Source organism: Pantherophis guttatus, chromosome 3, assembly GCF_059756535.1.
Source record: "Pantherophis guttatus breed Tessera chromosome 3, ASM5975653v1, whole genome shotgun sequence".
Classification (NCBI taxonomy): Eukaryota; Metazoa; Chordata; class Lepidosauria; order Squamata; family Colubridae; genus Pantherophis; species Pantherophis guttatus.
In genome coordinates this window covers 25,523,973-25,542,262 of record NC_142065.1, presented here as the reverse complement: position 1 = coordinate 25,542,262, position 18,290 = coordinate 25,523,973, and the positions used below count along the sequence as shown (strand labels likewise).

At 43.9% G+C, this 18,290-nt stretch overlaps 1 protein-coding gene across 1 annotated transcript in view; it reads right to left on the bottom strand.

Moving 5' to 3' along the window:
- The window catches only part of SLC13A3 (solute carrier family 13 member 3), a 54,383-nt gene that overhangs the window by 28,667 nt on the left and 7,426 nt on the right, over positions 1-18,290 (bottom strand). The window contains exons 2-3 of the mRNA XM_034413852.3: positions 12,188-12,453; positions 4,873-5,036 (exon numbers count right to left, since the gene is read on the bottom strand). Coding sequence (XP_034269743.1) covers positions 4,873-5,036; positions 12,188-12,453 — 430 coding nt within the window. The remainder of the gene's footprint in view (positions 1-4,872; positions 5,037-12,187; positions 12,454-18,290) is intronic.

The following is an 18,290-nucleotide window of genomic DNA, read 5'->3' as shown; positions in this document are numbered from 1 at the left end:
GACACTGAGGGACTGCATACTTGGCTGCAAATGCCACGTCCATAAAGTTAGTTGTAGCTCCGGAGTCAACCAAGACGTGAGCCAGAACCCCCTACAGACTATTGGACAAAAATACTCTTGCCGCCAGGATCAAGTGCCGGGTGGGTCCGGGTTCCATGTCTGCTGGGCGTGACTTGGTATTGGTGCAGAGTCTCCCCTAGATCAGGCTTGGGGCATTTCCTGACAGGGTTTTCTGTGGCTTTGGGGCCGGCCCTTGTCGTTTCTTGGGGCAAGAGGCGGCCATGAACCCGGGTTCCCTGCAATACAAGCACAACCCCCCTGATCGCTGTCTGTTTTTCTTGGCCACCGACAGACGGGGTCTGGCTATGCCTAGTTCCATTGGCTCCTCTCTTGGAACTGGGGTCTCACGCACAACTGGTACCACCCGGGTCTCCTGGCAGGCACGGCGACTGGTCCATATCTGCAACTGGGCGTCGATCGTAAGGCACAGGTGGGTGCCTTGAGGGTCGGAGGAATATCACCCCGGACCAGCTCATCCTGCAACTCCTCCGATAACCCATCCTGGAATGCGTCCACAAGGGCCGAATCCTGGCTAAGCAGCCAAAACTCACTGACATATTCCTGCAGCGGGTTCCGGCCCTGCTTCAGGGTCTTCAGAAGTCTGGTGGCAGTCTGCGCTTTGATGGGGTCCTCATACATAAGTCTGAGATGCACACAAAACCTCCTGAAATTGTCCAACAGAGGACTAGCCTGGACCAGCAGGGGCATGGCCCAGCGAACCGCAGAGCCAGAAAGCAGGCTGATCATAAACCCCACTTTATCCCAGTCAGTGGGGAAGTTCTCAGTTCTTAGGCTGATGAAAAGCTGGCATTGTCCCACAAAAGCAGGAAACATGGCCTGATTGCCATCAAACGTGTCTGGCACAGCAATGGGACATTTTCTACGGGGAGGGGGAGCTTGGAGCTGAGCCATCTGTGCAGGTAACAAAGCTAATTGCTGCTGAAGCTTCGTGTTCTTGGCACGAAGCTGCTCCATCGTGATAAAGGTTTGTTGGTAATTAGCCTTGTTGGTAGGAAAGCAAACTGTTGTGATCTAGGCCCAAGTAGTTATTACCAGACACAATCAGTCCTAAACAAACATATTTTCTTAGAACAGCTGAGAATTACTTCATTCTCATCTTAGTCCAAATTAAGTCCAAAAAAAATTCTTCATAAACAGTCCTTCGTCCTTATCACCAACCTTTTCTACTTTGGCATCCTGCCAAAGGCTTTTCTTGGCAAAAGTTCAGCAGCAAGAGACACTGACAAGAACAAATGTAGCAACATTGCTTTCCTACAAAGATCCCAAGAGCTGTTGCTGCTCTTTTAAGCCTTCTGGGAAGGGCCAATAATCTCCTGGCTTTACTCCCGAGTCATCCTTTTTGCTTTAGCTGCTCTTGCCTTCTGGCAGTTCTTCACATGCATGCACTAGGAATAGGCTCCTCTGTTCCTCTGCCTCTCTGCTATCTGCCTCTAGAGCTCCAGAGTCCACGCATTGCTCCCAGATGGCCCTGGCCCCATCTCTGCCTCCGACGCAGAGCCCTCATCCGGGCCTTCCCCTGACTCCAGGACTGGCCCATTGTCCTCCCCAGCCTCCTCACTGTACGACTCTGCTGCCAGCTCTGCAGGCTGCTGGCGGACCACAACACAAAGTTGACTCAGCCTTCCATCCTTCTGAGGTCAGTAAAATGAGGACCCAGATTGTTGGGGGCAATATGCTGACTCTGTAAACCGCTTAGAGAGGGCTTTAAAACACTGTGAAGCGGTATATGAGTCTAATTGCTATTGCTATAAACTTTTATTCATTAAACATGAAAGTCAGTCAACTGAACATTTAAAAATGTATCACAAATATCATTGACTGATGCTGATGGTTGATATGGGTTGCTGCAGTATTCTAGGTATCTGTTGTGGCTCTGTTGCCTGAGCCTGGGCTATCGACAGATACAGACTCTGAGAGTGAGGGAGAGGAGTTGGCAAGGCCTCCCTCTCCAGGACCCTCCCCTCTGGCAATGCCTCCGGAGGACACCGAAGGCCAAAAGATAGGCTCAGAGCCAAGCACGTCCCCTCAGCCACAGGTGGACAGCGATGAAGAAGATAAGTGCTGGCTGGACCCTCGGCAGAGGCGCAGGGAGAAGCGTGTGCAGCAGAGAGGAAGGCGTGCCAGAGATTAGCTGAGTCACTGGACCACACCCCACAGGGTATAAATGTGGGTGTGGTGGCTGGTTCAGTTTGTGACGAGCAAAAACTGGAAATAATCCATGATCTCTGCGTTACTGGACTTTGCCTGCTTTATCAGACTGCATTTGGATTAATCCTTGTATTGTTGAAACTCTGCCTGTTTTATCAGAATGCTTACAGTCTAATCTTTGTTTTGTGTGAGTAAAGTCTGAATTGGCAGCTAGCCACTGGGTTGCTGCCAGCTTTATCTTCAAAGAGTTTTGTCGTGTGGCTTATTAACTCCAGGCCTTCTGTGTGGGGGGGTGGTACGGGGATAGAACAGTATCAACCAAGTATCTTCTTAAAATATGTGATCTGAGTAGCGCAGTTTTTTGCAGCTCCGCTGGTGTTATAGAAGGAAGCTGCAATTTCTTGATGTATTTCGTAAAATTCTTGGACATGGTACCAAGTGCCTGGATGACAATGGGTATCACTGTTACATGTTTCATCCATAATCGCATAGTTTCGATGGCCAGGTCGCAATATTTCATTATTTTTTCCAGTTCTTTTTCTTCGACTCTGGCGCCTCCTGGTACAGCAATAAATTGTATGCTTCGACAACTGTCTGGTGTGTTGTGTTCCAAATGATGATCCTTCTTATTTGAAAGTATTTGAAAGTCCCACAAGATCATCACCTTCTTATTTTCGACAACTTTTTCCACTTTATGTTCCCATGACTTTTTGGATACAGGTAAGTTATATTTTTTACATAATGACCAGTGGATTAATTTACCAATTCAGTCTAACTTTGTAATCAGTTTGTTGCACGCTGATTACATGATTTTGCTGCACTCACATATTAAATGTGAAACAGTTTCAACTTTGTCGTTGCAAAGTTGGCAGTTTGGATTATCAGTGGGTTTTTGCATCTTCGTTTTCATGTTGTTGTTAATCCAATAATTCTTTAAAAATAACTTGAATTGTAAGTCATAAAATGTTTATACTGATATTTCTGAAATCTGGCAGTCTCTGCCCACTCCACCTCTCATGTCTGTAAATGTTATCATACTATTTCAAAAAAATATAAAAGATACTGTCCATCCAAGCAATCTGAATAGCACTGACCTGCTTTCTTGTGCTCAGGTGAGGTTTAAATCAGATCATTTCTTCAATTCATTCTCTTGTACTCAGAACAAATATTTTTCCATACTAAGTTACTGTTGTTAGAATATAGGAAAACGCCGCTTTGAATATTATGTACATCTACAGATCTATTGTCCTTCTTATTCCTTGTTGCAGCACCATGGGAACTAATATGCATATACATATAAAGCTAAAGGTTTCCCTGCCAGTCATGTCTGATTCTCGGGCACGGTGCTCATCTCCATTTCTTGGCTGACGGAGCCAGAGTTGTCCGAAGACAATTTCTATGGTCATGTGGCCAAAGATGTTACTTTCCCATTGAAATGGTACTATTAATCTACCTGCAATTGCATGCTTTTGAACTGCTAGGTGGGGAGGAGCTGGAGCAGGTAACAGGAGTTCAGCTTGTTGCATAGCTCTTGGGTCAAACCCAAGCTGTCAGCTCTCCAGCTGGCAAGTTCAGCCTCTTTAACCCCTGAGCCATTGCACCAGTGGTGGGTTCCTCCCGGTTCCGCCAAGCCGGTAGCGGTGACGATATGACATCACCGAACCTGTTCTGCCCCCTGCCCCTCCCGCCCCCCCTGCCCCCCATCCCCCGCATTATTCTTACCTTTTATTTGGCCCCACCCCTAATCTATTGCTGCCTCCTGAGTCCCAGTTGATGGCTAGACAGAAAAAACTGTTTAAACTCTTGCTGCGGGGTTTCAAAGGGCTGCTCTACAGCTGATCAGTGTTAAAAGAAAACAAATGAGTAGACTGGTGCCTGCAAAAATAAATGGGTAGACCAGTGCCTGAAAAAATACATGAGTAGATCAGTGCCTGCAAAAATAAATGGGTAGACCAGTGCCTGCAAAAATAAATAAGTAGATCAGTACAGCTCTGCAAGCAGTTAAAAGCCTGGTAGACCAGTACTTCTGCTAAATCCTAAATAATTGTCACATGACCATCAAGCCACGCTCACAAAATAAGCAGTAGTAAAAATTTTTAGAACCCACCCCTGCATTGCGCCCCCTTGCACATATACATATACACATACAACTTGTTGATCGAAAGGTGGGCAGTTCAGTGGTTCGAGTCCCTAGTGTCACATAATGGGGTGAGCTCCCATTACTTGTCCCAGCTTCTGCCAACCTAGCAGTTCGTAAGCACATAAAAAATGCAAGTTGAAAAATAGGGACCACCTTTGGTGGGAAGGTAACAGCATTCTCTGCGCCTTTGGCATTTAGTCATGCTGGCCACATGACCACAGAGACGTCTTCGGACAGTGCTGGCTCTTCGGCTTTGAAACAGAGATGAGCACCGCCCTCTAGAATCGGGAACAACTAGCACGTATGTGCAAGGGGAACCTTTATTATTATTATTTATTTATTGGATTTACCTTTACCTTTACCTTATACATATACATACACATACACATATCATACACACACATACATATACATATCATATACACATACACATACACATACACATACATGCCAAAAATGAACGTATACTTTTAGGAACACTGGGATGCATCAATCAGACTTACCTTTATTTTCCTCTTTTACCCTATTGCAATCATTAGATGTTTCCTTATCTCCAAAAAGGCTTTTTAAAACAGCCAATGCAATTGGTAGCATCATAGCAGTAGAGGCTGTGTTACTCAGCCACATAGACAAGAAGGAAGTTGTTAGCATCATGCCTAAAATGAGCCTGAAAAAAGAGAAGAGAAGAGAAGAGAAGAGAAGAGAAGAGAAGAGAAGAGAAGAGAAGAGAAGAGAAGAGAAGAGAAGAGAAGAGAAGAGAAGAAATTCAGGATCTTATAGAATCAATTTTTTTTTCATTTCAGTTGAGAAAATTCCATGGTGACATCATTTTAGATTAATCAGTATGGTGCAATATCACCTACCAGCCAGGGGTGAAATGCTCCTGGTTTGGACCAGATTTCCCGATCCGGTAGCGATGGAGGCGGGTGGTTCGGAGAACCAGTAGCAAAAATCCCTCCCCCCCCCCATTGACCAGCTGAGCCGCACAATCATCAGAGGCTTTTTTTTTATTTTTAAAAGCATTTTTTCTACAACCTCTTCGGCCGAAGAGGTTATAGAAAAAATGCTTTTAAAAGTACAAACAAAGCCTCTGCCGATCAGGAAAGTCAGCTGGGATCGTCAGAGGCTTTAAAAGCATTTTTTTAACAACCTCTTCAGCCAAAGAGGTTGTAGAAAAATGGTTTTAAAAGTAAAAAAAAAAAAATTGGCCACGGCCACTGGGTCATATTACCCATCACCACCAAGCCACGCCCACAGAACCGGTAGTAACAAAATTTACATTTCACCACTGCTACCAGCATATACCAATTTGGTGCCTTACTGTCAGTCTTACTAGATAGCCAGACCCAGAAACAGATGCCAAATATGCCACTTTTAACTACTATATGCCAACTATAGCTACTTTTGTTATGAATAGCTAGAGTAAGAGTCTTGCAAGTCTGAATGTGCTTCTCTTCCTATCTTTTTTATGTTCATGTGAATTCACATAAAGGGTTGTCTCAGACATTTTCAGATCTCCTCTGCCACATTTGGGCTTCCACAATGTTTATCTACTTGCTGCCTTCATTCACTCCATCAAGATCATCTTCTTTATTCTCTACACTTCCATATATATTGGACTATAACTGATACCATCTTTGTTCTGACTGTGGATAAGCAAAACTGAGCCAGAGCACAACACAAATTATAAGGGATTAACAGGAAAAGGATTTAAAACCAGACCAAAGATTAAAAACCCATCAAATCTCAACATTAACCAATCCTAGGTGATCTCAAAAAACCTGAGCTGGGACAGACCCACTTTGTATTAGGATAAAAGATACCAAAAACCACAAGATCCTGAAAAATTCTTGAAAAATTGGGGGGGAAAATCCTAAAAGAAGGCAATGATAAAGCACTTTTGTATTGGCAGCAATACAAATGTGTTCATGTACTAACCAGGAGCTAAGATTGATTCAAAAATGCCTTTATTTTACTTTCTGACTCTTGGCAATTGCCTTGAGTAATCTCTGCAGGTGTTTTGGCAAGAGTTTTTTTGCAGTGGTTTATCATTGTCTCTTTCCCACGGCTGATAGAGAATGACTGGTCCAAGTTCAACCAACTGGCTTTGTGCCAGGTAGGACTAGAACTCACAATCTCCTGGTTTCTAGTCTGATGTTTAACCACCAGAACAGAAGGCTCACTGACTTTATTTACAGGGTTTAAAATTCAACACAAAATGAAACCTACGAGAATAGAAACACTTTGTCCTGTTGTCAAGGTGACAGCCACATCTATAGAATATGTTAAACAGGTTTTATGTTTTGTAATTATTTTCAATGAGAATTATTTTTCTAAGCAAATCTGTCGTATGAAATCTTGCAGCGGTATGAGTAATTGTGGGTGCCTTGTGTTGCTCTGTGTCAAACTAACAAGAGATTGTAACCAAATTTACACCACAAAGGACTTCATAGCTGATACTCAGCATCTTCAGTTGCATCTGGAAACCTATTGGGAGCCTGTGCAGCTTGTGCAGAAGTAATGTTACCTGAAAGTAGCTTAGTGAGCCCTTAACTAGTCACACTGCCATATTCTGGACCTGTTACAGCTTTTGAGAAGTCTTCAAGTACAACTCCATATAGATTGTGTCGCAGTAATCTGAACGGGAAGTGACCAAGTCATGATAAGTAAGGCCTCCTAATTCAGGAACAGCTGTAATGGATTTGTGCCTCCTTTTTGTCAAGTTGGAACTGAGATTCTAGGAGGTCTCCCAAACTGTACACTCTTTGTGACACTTTTTGTGAGAATGCTATCCCAGCCACAACAAATGCTGGAAAATCCACTGGTTTAGTGAGCCCTAAGACTTCTAGCCATTCAATCTCGCTAGGGCTAAATCAAAACCTCTTCTTCCCCCTCCAGTCCCCCACACTCTTTGGACTTGTGGACAAAACCTTGACGTCATCACTTGCTTGGCCTGGTGTAGATGTAGTATGATGTAATTGAGTATCATCAGCATACTGATGATTATTAAAACCATTCCAACTGATGCCATCATCCCAAATAGGTATGGGATGGGAAGAGAGCAGAATCCTGAGAAAACCTGCAAAGCGGGGGCTTAACACTACATGGAACCCCCACCAACACTGACAGGAACCTGCCCCAGAGCACTGAAGCACTGAAACCACTGTGCCCTCCAGTGGTGGGTTGCTCCCGGTTCGCAAGAACTGGTAGTAAAAATTTGTAGTAGTTCGGAGAACCAGTAATAACATTGGCTGGCCATGCCCCTGAACCGGTCCCCGACCCTGTCGCTGCTCACTTACCCCGCCCACAACCTCTTCGGCCGAAAAAATGCTTTTAAAAGTAAAAAAAAAAAAGCCTCTGATGATCGTGCAGCTCAGCTGGGAACATCAGAGGCTTCTAAAAGTATTTTTTTCTGCAACTTCTTCTGCCAAAGAGGTTGTAGGAAAAAAAATGCCTTTAAAAGCCTCTGGCGATCCCAGCTGAGTTGCCTGATCGTCAGAGGCTTCTAAAAGCATTTTTTTCTGCAACCTCTTAAGGTTGTAGAAAAAATGCTTTTAAAAGTTTTTTTTAAAAAAAAGTTGGCCACGCCCACCCAGTCACATTACCCCCCCCACCAAGCCACGCCCACAAAATAAGCCATGCTCACAGAACCAGTAGTAAAAAATTTTAGAACCCACCCCTGGTGCCCTCCATGCTAATCCTTCCAAAGTAATCTAGAAAGATAACTTGATCAATGTTACCAAAGACTATCAAGAGATCTGTAAGGGCCAGCACCACTATCACTCCAGTTTTGGCACTTCACGCACGCACACTTCCATTGCAAACTGGTAGTAAAGGTAAGTAGAACCCACCCCTGTACCATACCATACCATACACCATACACCACATACCATACACCATACCATACCATACCACACATACACACCATACCACACACCACACCACACCATACCATATCATACACCATACACCATACCATACCACACATACGAACACCACACCACACCACACCACACCACACCACACCACACCACACCACACCACACCACACCATACCATACCATACCAGCTTATTTGCAAGGGCTATAGAAGTCTTTTTAAACAAATACCACACACCACATACCACACACACCACATACCACACACCACACCACACCATACCATACCATACACCATACACCATACCATACCACACATACAAACACCACACCACACCACACCACACCACACCACACCATACCATACCATACCATACCAGCTTATTTGCAAGGGCTATAGAAGTCTTTTTAAACAAATTTTCAGGAGCCATGGTGGCACAGTGGTTAGAATGCAGTATTGCAGGCTAACTCTGCCCACAGCCTGCAATACTGCATTCTCAAGGCTGACTCAGCCTTCCATCCTTCCGAGGTCGGTAAAATGAGGACCCAAGTTGTTGGGGGCAACATGCTGACTTTGTAAACCACTCAGAGTGCTGTAAAGCACTATGAAGCAGTATATAATAAGACTAAGTGCTATTGCTATTGTTGGGCCCGGAGGGTGGCGTCCCTCTGGTTGAAATGTGCCCACCAGGCTTCAGAGCATTCCATCAGCCGAGGGCCCAGGGGAGGGGCGGGGGGGTGGCGGTTATTATTAACGAGGATCTGGATCCGAGGGAGACCACTGTGCCTCAGATAGCCGGATGTGAGTCCCTCCTTGTGAGGTGGGGCCGTGGGGTTCAGATGGGCTTGTTGCTTACGTACCTGGCTCCCTGCCGCGTGGCAACAGCCCTTCCTGAGCTACTCGACGTGATAGCCACGGTGGCAGTAGATACACCCAGGCTTTTAGTCATGGGTGATTTCAACTTGCCATCTGTCGGTGAAACGTCTGAGGTGGCTCGGGAGTTCATGGCTTCCATGACGGCCATGGACCTGACCCAGTTAGTTCATGGCCCTACTCACAGGGGAGGTCACACTCTGGATCTGATTTTTGTCTCTGGCCAGTGGTTGAGTGGTCTTGTTATAGGGGATATAGACATGGAACCCTTGTCATGGACTGACCACTCACTCCTTCGCCTAGATCTTCGAACCGCGACCCCTCGCCGCAGGGAGGCGGATCCAATTAGATGGATCCGCCCCAGGCGCCTGATGGATCCTGATAGGTTCCAGACGGAGCTTGGGCCATTTCCAGAGGATCTAGCACATGACTCGGCCGAGGACCTGGTAGCCGCCTGGGATCGGGCGGCTGGTGGGGCCTTGGACCGAGTTGTGCCTTTGCGGCCTCTGACCCGATGCCGATCCCGGGTGGCTCCTTGGTTTACTGAGGAGCTGAGGGAAATGAAGCGCCGGAAAAGACGCCTGGAGAGCGGTTGGAGGGCCAGTCTCGCTGAATCTGATCGAACACTGGTAAGGTCGCATATTAAGACCTACCTAGTGGCGATAAAGACGGCAAAGTCTAACTACTTTTCCGCCTCTATTGCGTCATCAGGGAATCGTCCGGCCGCCCTGTTTAGGGTGACCCGCGCCCTGCTCCATCTGGGAGTGCGGGAGGATCCCTTAGAAGGCAGGGCGGAGGATTTCGGACAATACCTGTATGACAAAATCGTTCAGATCCGGGGGGATTTGGACTCTGACTGGGTAGATCAGGGCAGGGTGACGAGGAACAGTCTTGAGAATGTTATCTGGGAGGAGTTTGATGCTGTGACTCCCGATGATGTGGACAGGATTTTGGGGAGACTTAGTGCGGCCACATGTTTACTGGACCCGTGTCCCTCCTGGTTGGTACTGGCTTCCCGGGAGGTTACACGAGGCTGGCTCCAGGGCGTTATTAATGCTTCCTTGAGTGAGGGTCACTTCCCCGCTGCCCTGAAAGAGGCGGTGGTGAGGCCTCTCCTCAAGAAGCCGTCCCTGGACCCAGCAATATTGGCTAACTATCGTCCTGTCTCCAACCTTCGCTTCATTGCGAAGGTTGTTGAGAGTGTGGTCGCGCAACAGTTTCCACAATTCCTGGAGGAAACATCCTATCTGGATCCGTTCCAGTCAGGTTTCAGGTCTGGGCACAGCACGGAAACGGCATTGGTCGCGCTGGTTGATGATCTCTGGAGGGCTCGGGACGGGGTTATTCCTCTGTTCTGGTCCTATTAGATCTCTCAGCGGCTTTTGATACCATCGACCATGGTATCATGCTGCACCGGCTGGAAGAGTTGGGGGTGGGAGGCACCGTGTTACGGTGGTTCTCCTCCTTTCTCTCCGACCGGTCGCAGTTTGTGTTGGCAGGGGGGCAGAGGTCGACCTCGAGGCCTCTCATTTGTGGAGTGCCGCAGGGATCGGTCCTCTCGCCCCTTCTGTTCAACATTTATGTGAAGCCGCTGGGCGAGATCATCCGTGGCTTTGGGGTGAGATACCACCAGTACGCTGATGACACCCAGCTGTACATCTCCACCCCAGGCCACCCCAACGATGCCCTTGAAGTGATGTCCCAGTGCCTGGAGGCTGTGCGGATCTGGATGGGGAGGAACAGGCTCAGGCTCAACCCTTCCAAGACTGAGTGGCTGTGGCTCCCGGCATCCCGATATAGTCAGTTGACTCCATCACTGACTATTGGGGGCGAGTCTTTGGCCCCCACTGAAAGGGCTCGCAATCTGGGAGTCCTCCTGGATGGGCAGCTGTCTTTGGAGGAACATCTGACGGCTGTTACCAGGGGGACCTTTTATCAGGTTCGCCTGATTCGCCAGTTGCGGCCCTTTCTTGATCGGGATTCCCTGTGCACAGTCACTCATGCCCTCGTCACCTCTCGCCTTGACTACTGTAACGCTCTCTACATGGGGCTCCCCTTGAAGAGCACCCGGAGGCTCCAGCTGGTCCAGAATGCAGCAGCGCGGGTAGTGATGGGAGCAACATGGCGCTCCCATGTAACACCACTCCTGCGCGAGCTGCACTGGCTCCCGGTGGTCTTCCGGGTGCGCTTCAAGGTGTTGGTTATCACCTTTAAAGCGCTCCATGGCATAGGGCCTAGCTATCTCCGAGACCGCCTACTGCTACCGATGACCTCCCATCGACCCGTGCGCTCCCACAGAGAGGGCCTCCTCAGGGTGCCATCAGCCAAACAATGTAGGCTGGTGGCCCCCAGGGGGAGGGCTTTCTCTGTGGGGGCTCCCACCCTCTGGAATCAGTTGCCCCCGGAGATAAGAAGAATCCAGGACCTCAATGCCTTCCGTCGTTCCCTGAAAACCTATCTTTTCCAGCAAGCCGGGTTGGCTTAAGAAGAAATTTTAAAACTTTTAAATCCTTTTAATTAGTCTGTGATTTTTAATTTTTTGGGCCAAATTTTATATATATTTTTAAATGTTTTAATATTTGTATTCTATGTTTTTTATCTTGGCTGTACACCGCCCTGAGTCCTCAGGGAGAAGGGCGGTATATAAATTCGAAATTAAATTAAATTAAAATTAAAAATTATTCATCATCCAAATTCACAAAGTACAAAAGACCTTGACTAAATCCAAACTTGACATGTTTACAAAAAGTGGTATAATGGTGTTAGGCTAGAACTAAGAAAACCTGGGTTAAAGGCCAGGCAAAGTTATTGTATGATTGTGCACAACCTATACCACAGCACTGTTGTTGGCGGGGAGGAATGCTGCAGAAACAGAGAGAACCCTAAGCCATCATTTGTTCCTGGAGAAAAGATAGGGAATAAATATAACAAATAATATGTATCTGGGATCCACACATTTCTGCTATATGATAGATCACTATGACAAGTGCAATGTTAGCCCACCCCTTCTTTTCTTATTTTGGACACAACTAAACTCTAATTTTAGTTGTTTCTGTAGTTACTTACCTGGCTGGTTGGACTCCCACTAACATAAGTATTCTCAATGCAATTCTACGGTGCAGATTCCACTCTTCAATGGCAGCCGCCATGGTCAAGCCACTCAAAAAGAGGAAGTTGGTGTCTAAAAAGTATTGGGGACAAACTTTGCTGGCTGGGAGAATTCCAAGGAACGGAAACAGAATTATAGGGAGAAGAGCCGTCACTGATAAAGGCAGCGCTTCAGTGCACCAATATATAGCCATCACCAAAATGACATAGAGACATTTTCCTTCCTGCAATGGAAAAAAAAAGAGGGGGGGGAAGCATTATAAAGGACTTATAAATCACTTGGAAAATTGCAAAAACATTTGTAATTCTTACTTTATTCTCATTGTTTACAACAGCAATGCTACAAATTAGGTTTCTGTTAGCCTTGCAAGCTAGTGCAGACCAACACATCTGGGAGTACTTACTCTAACTTTTTTTTTTTGCAAAATTTTTATTTATTTATTTATTCATTCATTCATTTATCAAATGTATAGAGCTGCTCATTTCATCGAAGTGACTCTGAGTGGCACAGAACAAATAGGTAAAACTACATATAAAAACCTCAGGTATAAAAAAATATTAAAATCCCATTAGCAGTATGTATTATTATTGGTTATTTTAACAGAATTATGCAAGTCTGATGGTATCCCCCTCTCCTTAAAAACTATGGAGGGTGCTTTCTGTCATGTTTTCATCAACTCTCCTCTTTCAGACTCAATGTTCATTTGTTCGACCATTGTCTAGGGCTGTGGCTCTTCCTTCTTCTCATCAACATTTTTCAGCATTGAGAGTAGCTGCCTTTAAGGAAGCATATCTGTGGTGATGTCGGAGCCAGGCATCTCAGGTTCCCTTGAGGGAAAAGGGGGGGGCTGAAAGTTTGCACTCAGATGAACCCTAGATAGAAACAAAGATTAAAGATTTCTGTATCTCTTTAACACCATGGGTGTGTTAAATCAGTGGGTGCTGATTATTTATCCTAATAAATCCTACAGCCTGCTTTCCTTGCCCCTACCCATTGTGTCAGCCTAAGCAAATGCTGACATTCTCTTCAGCAGAACTAGGTACAATTTTCTTGTGAAGTCTAAAGCCACTGCATACCTTCATACTTATTATAATAGTGATCTATTATATTAAAGTTTGACTATAAACATGAAGTATCTGAATTATGTAAAAGGTACTTCAGAAGTGTGGTTTATTATAAGTGCATGATAAGTTATTTATGGTCTACATGAGCACTCAATAGATTCCCTTTTTTGTATGGATTTAAGGCTGCAAGAAGAATTTTAGGTTAAAGGTATACATCAGATGGATTAATTTCATTAATGGAGGGATCAGATAAGAAAACAAAACAAAACAGTCATTCAGGTGAAAAAAAACCAAAGGAAGAAAACAGCCAAGGAAAGAAAAACATTGTCATTAGCTCATCATTCAATATTTCAAAAGGGCTGGGCATATACTGGAATGGAAACTACACAAGATGAACTAAGAAATCTATTTAATCACCCACTTAAGTGCAGCATGCAGAAACTGAGTTGGAAACAAGAGTTGGAAACAAGACTTACTAGGCAAAAAATGTATTTCAGTCATTGACCAATAAAAGTGCTAGTAAATAAGTATTATTCCAAGTCACATCACCTACATTTCTGCAAGTGATTAATCTTTATTCAAATACAGAAGTCACAACCACAACTTTAGGCAATGTAATTATAAAGTTTTGAGAACTGGCTGGAAAGAAGTATCATACGTAATTTGAAAAAATGGGAATTTCCGGTCCTGACAAATGGGCTATTTGTGTTGTCCACCTGTTCTTCAGGTTTCCAAACAGATTTCCAAACAGATCTATCAAAGCTACCAAATTTCCCATCTCTCAATTTTAACATAAACTGGGAACCAAAGTCTCTGCACAAAGCAGCCATGTGGTGAATTTGGTCAAAGGGCATCAGTTCCCATGGAAAAAGAAAAAAGATGTAAATAGCATCTTTCTTGATTCTACCAGTTTTGACGTCTGACTTACTGTGCTCCATGGCAATGACCAATTAGTTTTGACCCAGCCTCTGAATTAGTTCAAATGTTCTTTTTAAAAAAATAATTATTTGACTTGTTTAACATTCAGAATGACTTTTTTTGTTACAAATGCGAACTTTCTTACGAGCCTTGTGACTGAGTTAATTTTCCAACCGTGTAATAATTGCCAGCTGAGTTGTGTTTTCCTCAGTTATGCAAGACATGTTTTACATAATCTGTTACCACAGAGGAAAAAGAAGAATATTTGGCAGTTCGAGTCTCACCGGCTCAAGGTTGACTCAGCCTTCCATCCTTCCGAGGTCGGTAAAATGAGGACCCAGATGGTTGGGGGCAATATGCTGACTGTGTAAACTGCTTAGAGAGGGCTGTACAGCACTGTGAAGCGATGTAACAATCTAAGTGCTATTGCTATTGTTCTCCATTATTTATTCTGGATTTGTATTCCCATCAGTGCAGACAGAATGCCAATATTAAGAGATTGTGGGAATAATTGTTCAAAATATGCCTTAATATCTACCTTTGCTGTAACTTTAACAACAGTGAAGTTTTCAATTACAAAAGTGACTGAGTTCCGTCTCAATAACTCAGAGCTAAATAAGATCTCACTACAGAAGAGGACAATGTTCTACAGAATGCTCTAAAAAAGACCATGATATTTCTGTGCCTTCCTCCTTCTGTGCTCTCCCTCTTCTTCTATCTTCCTTCCCCCCTTTCACTTTTTTTTTGCCTTTTCCTCTTCTATATGGCATCTTTTTTTTCCAGAATTACAGTATATAGGTGACAGAAAAGCTGTGACAAGAACTTTTTCAATATCAGAACAAACTGGAGAGTCTTGTGCAAGCTCAAGTGCAGGCCTGAACACCAATAATCACAGTGGCCTGTTTGGTGAATTCTCTACCTCTTCTCAGGGGATATTTAGTAGCAGTGTACAGTGCTCCTCGACTTACAACCACAATTGAGCCCATAGTTTCTGTTGCTAAGTGAAACATTTAAGTGAATTTTGCCCCATTTTACAACTTTTCTTGCCACAGTTGTTAAGCGAATCACTGCAGTTGTTAAGTTAGTAACACAGTTGTTACGTGTACCTTGCTTACCCATTGACTTTGCTTGTAAGAAGGTCGCAAAAGGGGATCACATGACCCCAGGACACTGCAACCGTCATAAATATGAGTCAATTGCCAATCGTCTGAATTTTCATCATGTGACCATGGGGATGCTGCAATGGTCATAAATGTGAAAAGTGGTCATAAATCACTTTTTTTTCAATGCCATTGTAACTTTGAATGGTCACTAAATGAACTGTTGTTAAGTACCTGTAGTCAATTTCAAATCTATCTCTACCCCAAAAAAGTATACTAAGTATCTATCTATCTATCTATCTATCTATCTATCTATCTATCTATCTATCTATCTATGTATATTAACATATATAAATTATATGAATAATACATATGAACACATATAATAAGTGTGGGAAAGTTTCTGGAGTTCACTTGTCTCTGACTTTCTTTTGGAAAAGATGAGAGACGAGGTCCAACATTAAGGAATGTGGTCCAGGAATAATATTCAAATATTTCTGTACATATAGCTGTTTATTACAAAATGCATGTGTTGAATTTATTGAAGTAGGAGCTGCTGCTTCTGAAGAGGTTGCTGCTCCTTTTCAGAAGCACTATATAGAATTAGTAGAGCCTAAATGCATATCAAATTCCTTGAAATGATAGACACATAGATCTCATGTTCTTGCTATTAACACTTAGAATACGTAGCAAAAGGTTTACTCTGAATTACCTTGTCTTGACTTTGTTTAATGGCATTGAAGCCTACATTATAAATATCTTTTGATGCCCCCTTTTGACCTTGTTCCTCATTGATTGCTCAAGTGTGATTTTATGGAGACACTGCCAAAATCTGAGTGTGATGCAGGAGTGGGCTGCTGGGGGTTCTCAGGGGTTCGGGAGAACCGCTAGCTAAGATTCTGTGCAGTTTGGAGAACCCCCAAATCCTACTCCTGGCTGGCCCTGCTCACCGCTGCCCACCCCTTCCAGGAGTGCCCACACAATCAGTTTTGGATGCAGGTAAGTGCAGGGTGCAGGGCGCACACGGAAACTTGGGGAGGGTGAAAAACGGGCCTATCGGAAGTTCAAGAAGGCTGGAAACTCCAGAGGGCCTCTGGAGCCTGGGGAGGCCGTTTTCACCCTCCCGGAGGCTCGAGAAAAGCCTCCGGAGTCTGGGGAGGGCAAAAACTCGTTCCCCCCCCGCCATGGTGCAGGAGGCTGACTAGGCCACGCCCACCATGGCCACACCCAGCCAGCAACTGGGCAGAGAACCCCTTGCTAAAATTTTTGAAGCCCACCCCTGGTGTGATGCCCTTTTATTATGGCATAAAGGCTTGTATTCTGTCTTCGTCTCCAATTCATTGAAGGAAAGGCATAACTCCACCTTGGATTGGGATGAGATGAGTACTTGAGAAACACAGCTTCCCAGCCCAATAGGGTACACTCCATAATGATTTCACCCTTTCAGTGATCTCTCTTTTTTTACATTTTTATTAGAGGTTATTATCTCATTTTTATAAATGAAAATAAAGATCACAAAGAAGGGAAAGGGGATATAAGGTAAAAAGGAAAAGAAAAAGAAAAAAAAGCAGCGACTTCCAACTATTTACAGTGCAATAGAAGATGTCTGGACTTCAACTCCCAGAATATGGTGACTGGGAATGCTTGGTGACAAGAAGGCAAATAAATTGAAAGTACCAAAACCTAGTTTTGAAGTACTTACTACATACTGTATGGAGATGGGAGATAAGTAATGTGATTAGCCATTTTATATTGGATCTTGTAAATTATTTGTAGGATACATACAATAAAATTCTTGTATTGAGAATAGCAAAATCATAGCTTGCTTTACTGTAAAGTATGAATGTGGTAGAGTAGGATAAAAGTAAATACAATTAAAATAGCAAAAAATAAACTGTTTAATAATGGGGCAAATGAATTATTTTCTTATTAGGTATTAGCCAGTGCAATTTCAAATCTTAGAATTTCCAAAATCTTCCTTTTTTTTCAGATTGTTCCAGAGCAAAGAAACAGGTGAACATGCTGGCTGAACAATTCTTGGATTTGAAGTCCCACATCTTAAAGGTACCAAGCTTGAAAAACACTGCCTACAATTAAATAACCTAACAAAATTGGGGTATATTCCCTTCCATCTACAAATAAACCTTGGGCTATGCTACTGCAGATTATCATCCTTTGTAACTTTACACGACAGTGGGCAAGATGATAATACCGGTATTAGAATTCCCTTCTCCATCTCTGTCTCTATTTTAAGACCTTTTTATGGATTCCGTTGCAATATTTGTGCGTTTGCCTTCTCAAAATAGCTGGAAACCTACAACTGATGTTCAGCAAAAGTGATCAGTGAAACTTCTAAAATACACTGTGGATGCGGGTATGTATATGTGCATGTCTGTGCCTTTGTCTGTGTTTGTGTTTGTGTCTGTATCTGTGCATGCAATTCTAGGGTATAGGTTACTCATCTCGGTGTTATACTCACAGCAAAGCAAACACTAGAAACAGGGGATTGCCAATAAAGCTATTTGCCAAGAGTCAGGACAAAGAGAAAAAAAGTGTTTTTCTGCATAATTAATACTGAGAAGTCACTATAATAATAGAAGACATGCTGATGGCTACTAGGGACAAAGGACGTCAAAACAGAATCAAAAGATTAATGTAGAATTATTGGCTACTGCTGATGTGCTGCCGCCACTTTCAGGAAATGAAATTCAGGAACTGCCTCTGAATTATCTGTTACTGGAAGGAACAACAGGAGGAAGCTGGTACTTCAAGCTTTGCTTCCATATCACTCAAAATAAATGAACAACACTATATGTAAGTGGGTGCTAGACTAGGCAAGACTTTGACCTGGTCCAGCAAAGCTATTTTGTTTGTTTGTTTTTCAATCAAGGTATAATCTAAATGCCAGCAGTAATATAATGGAAAGTTTCATCAATACGCTCATGAATATTTGGGTTCCCGACAGGTTCCTTCATATC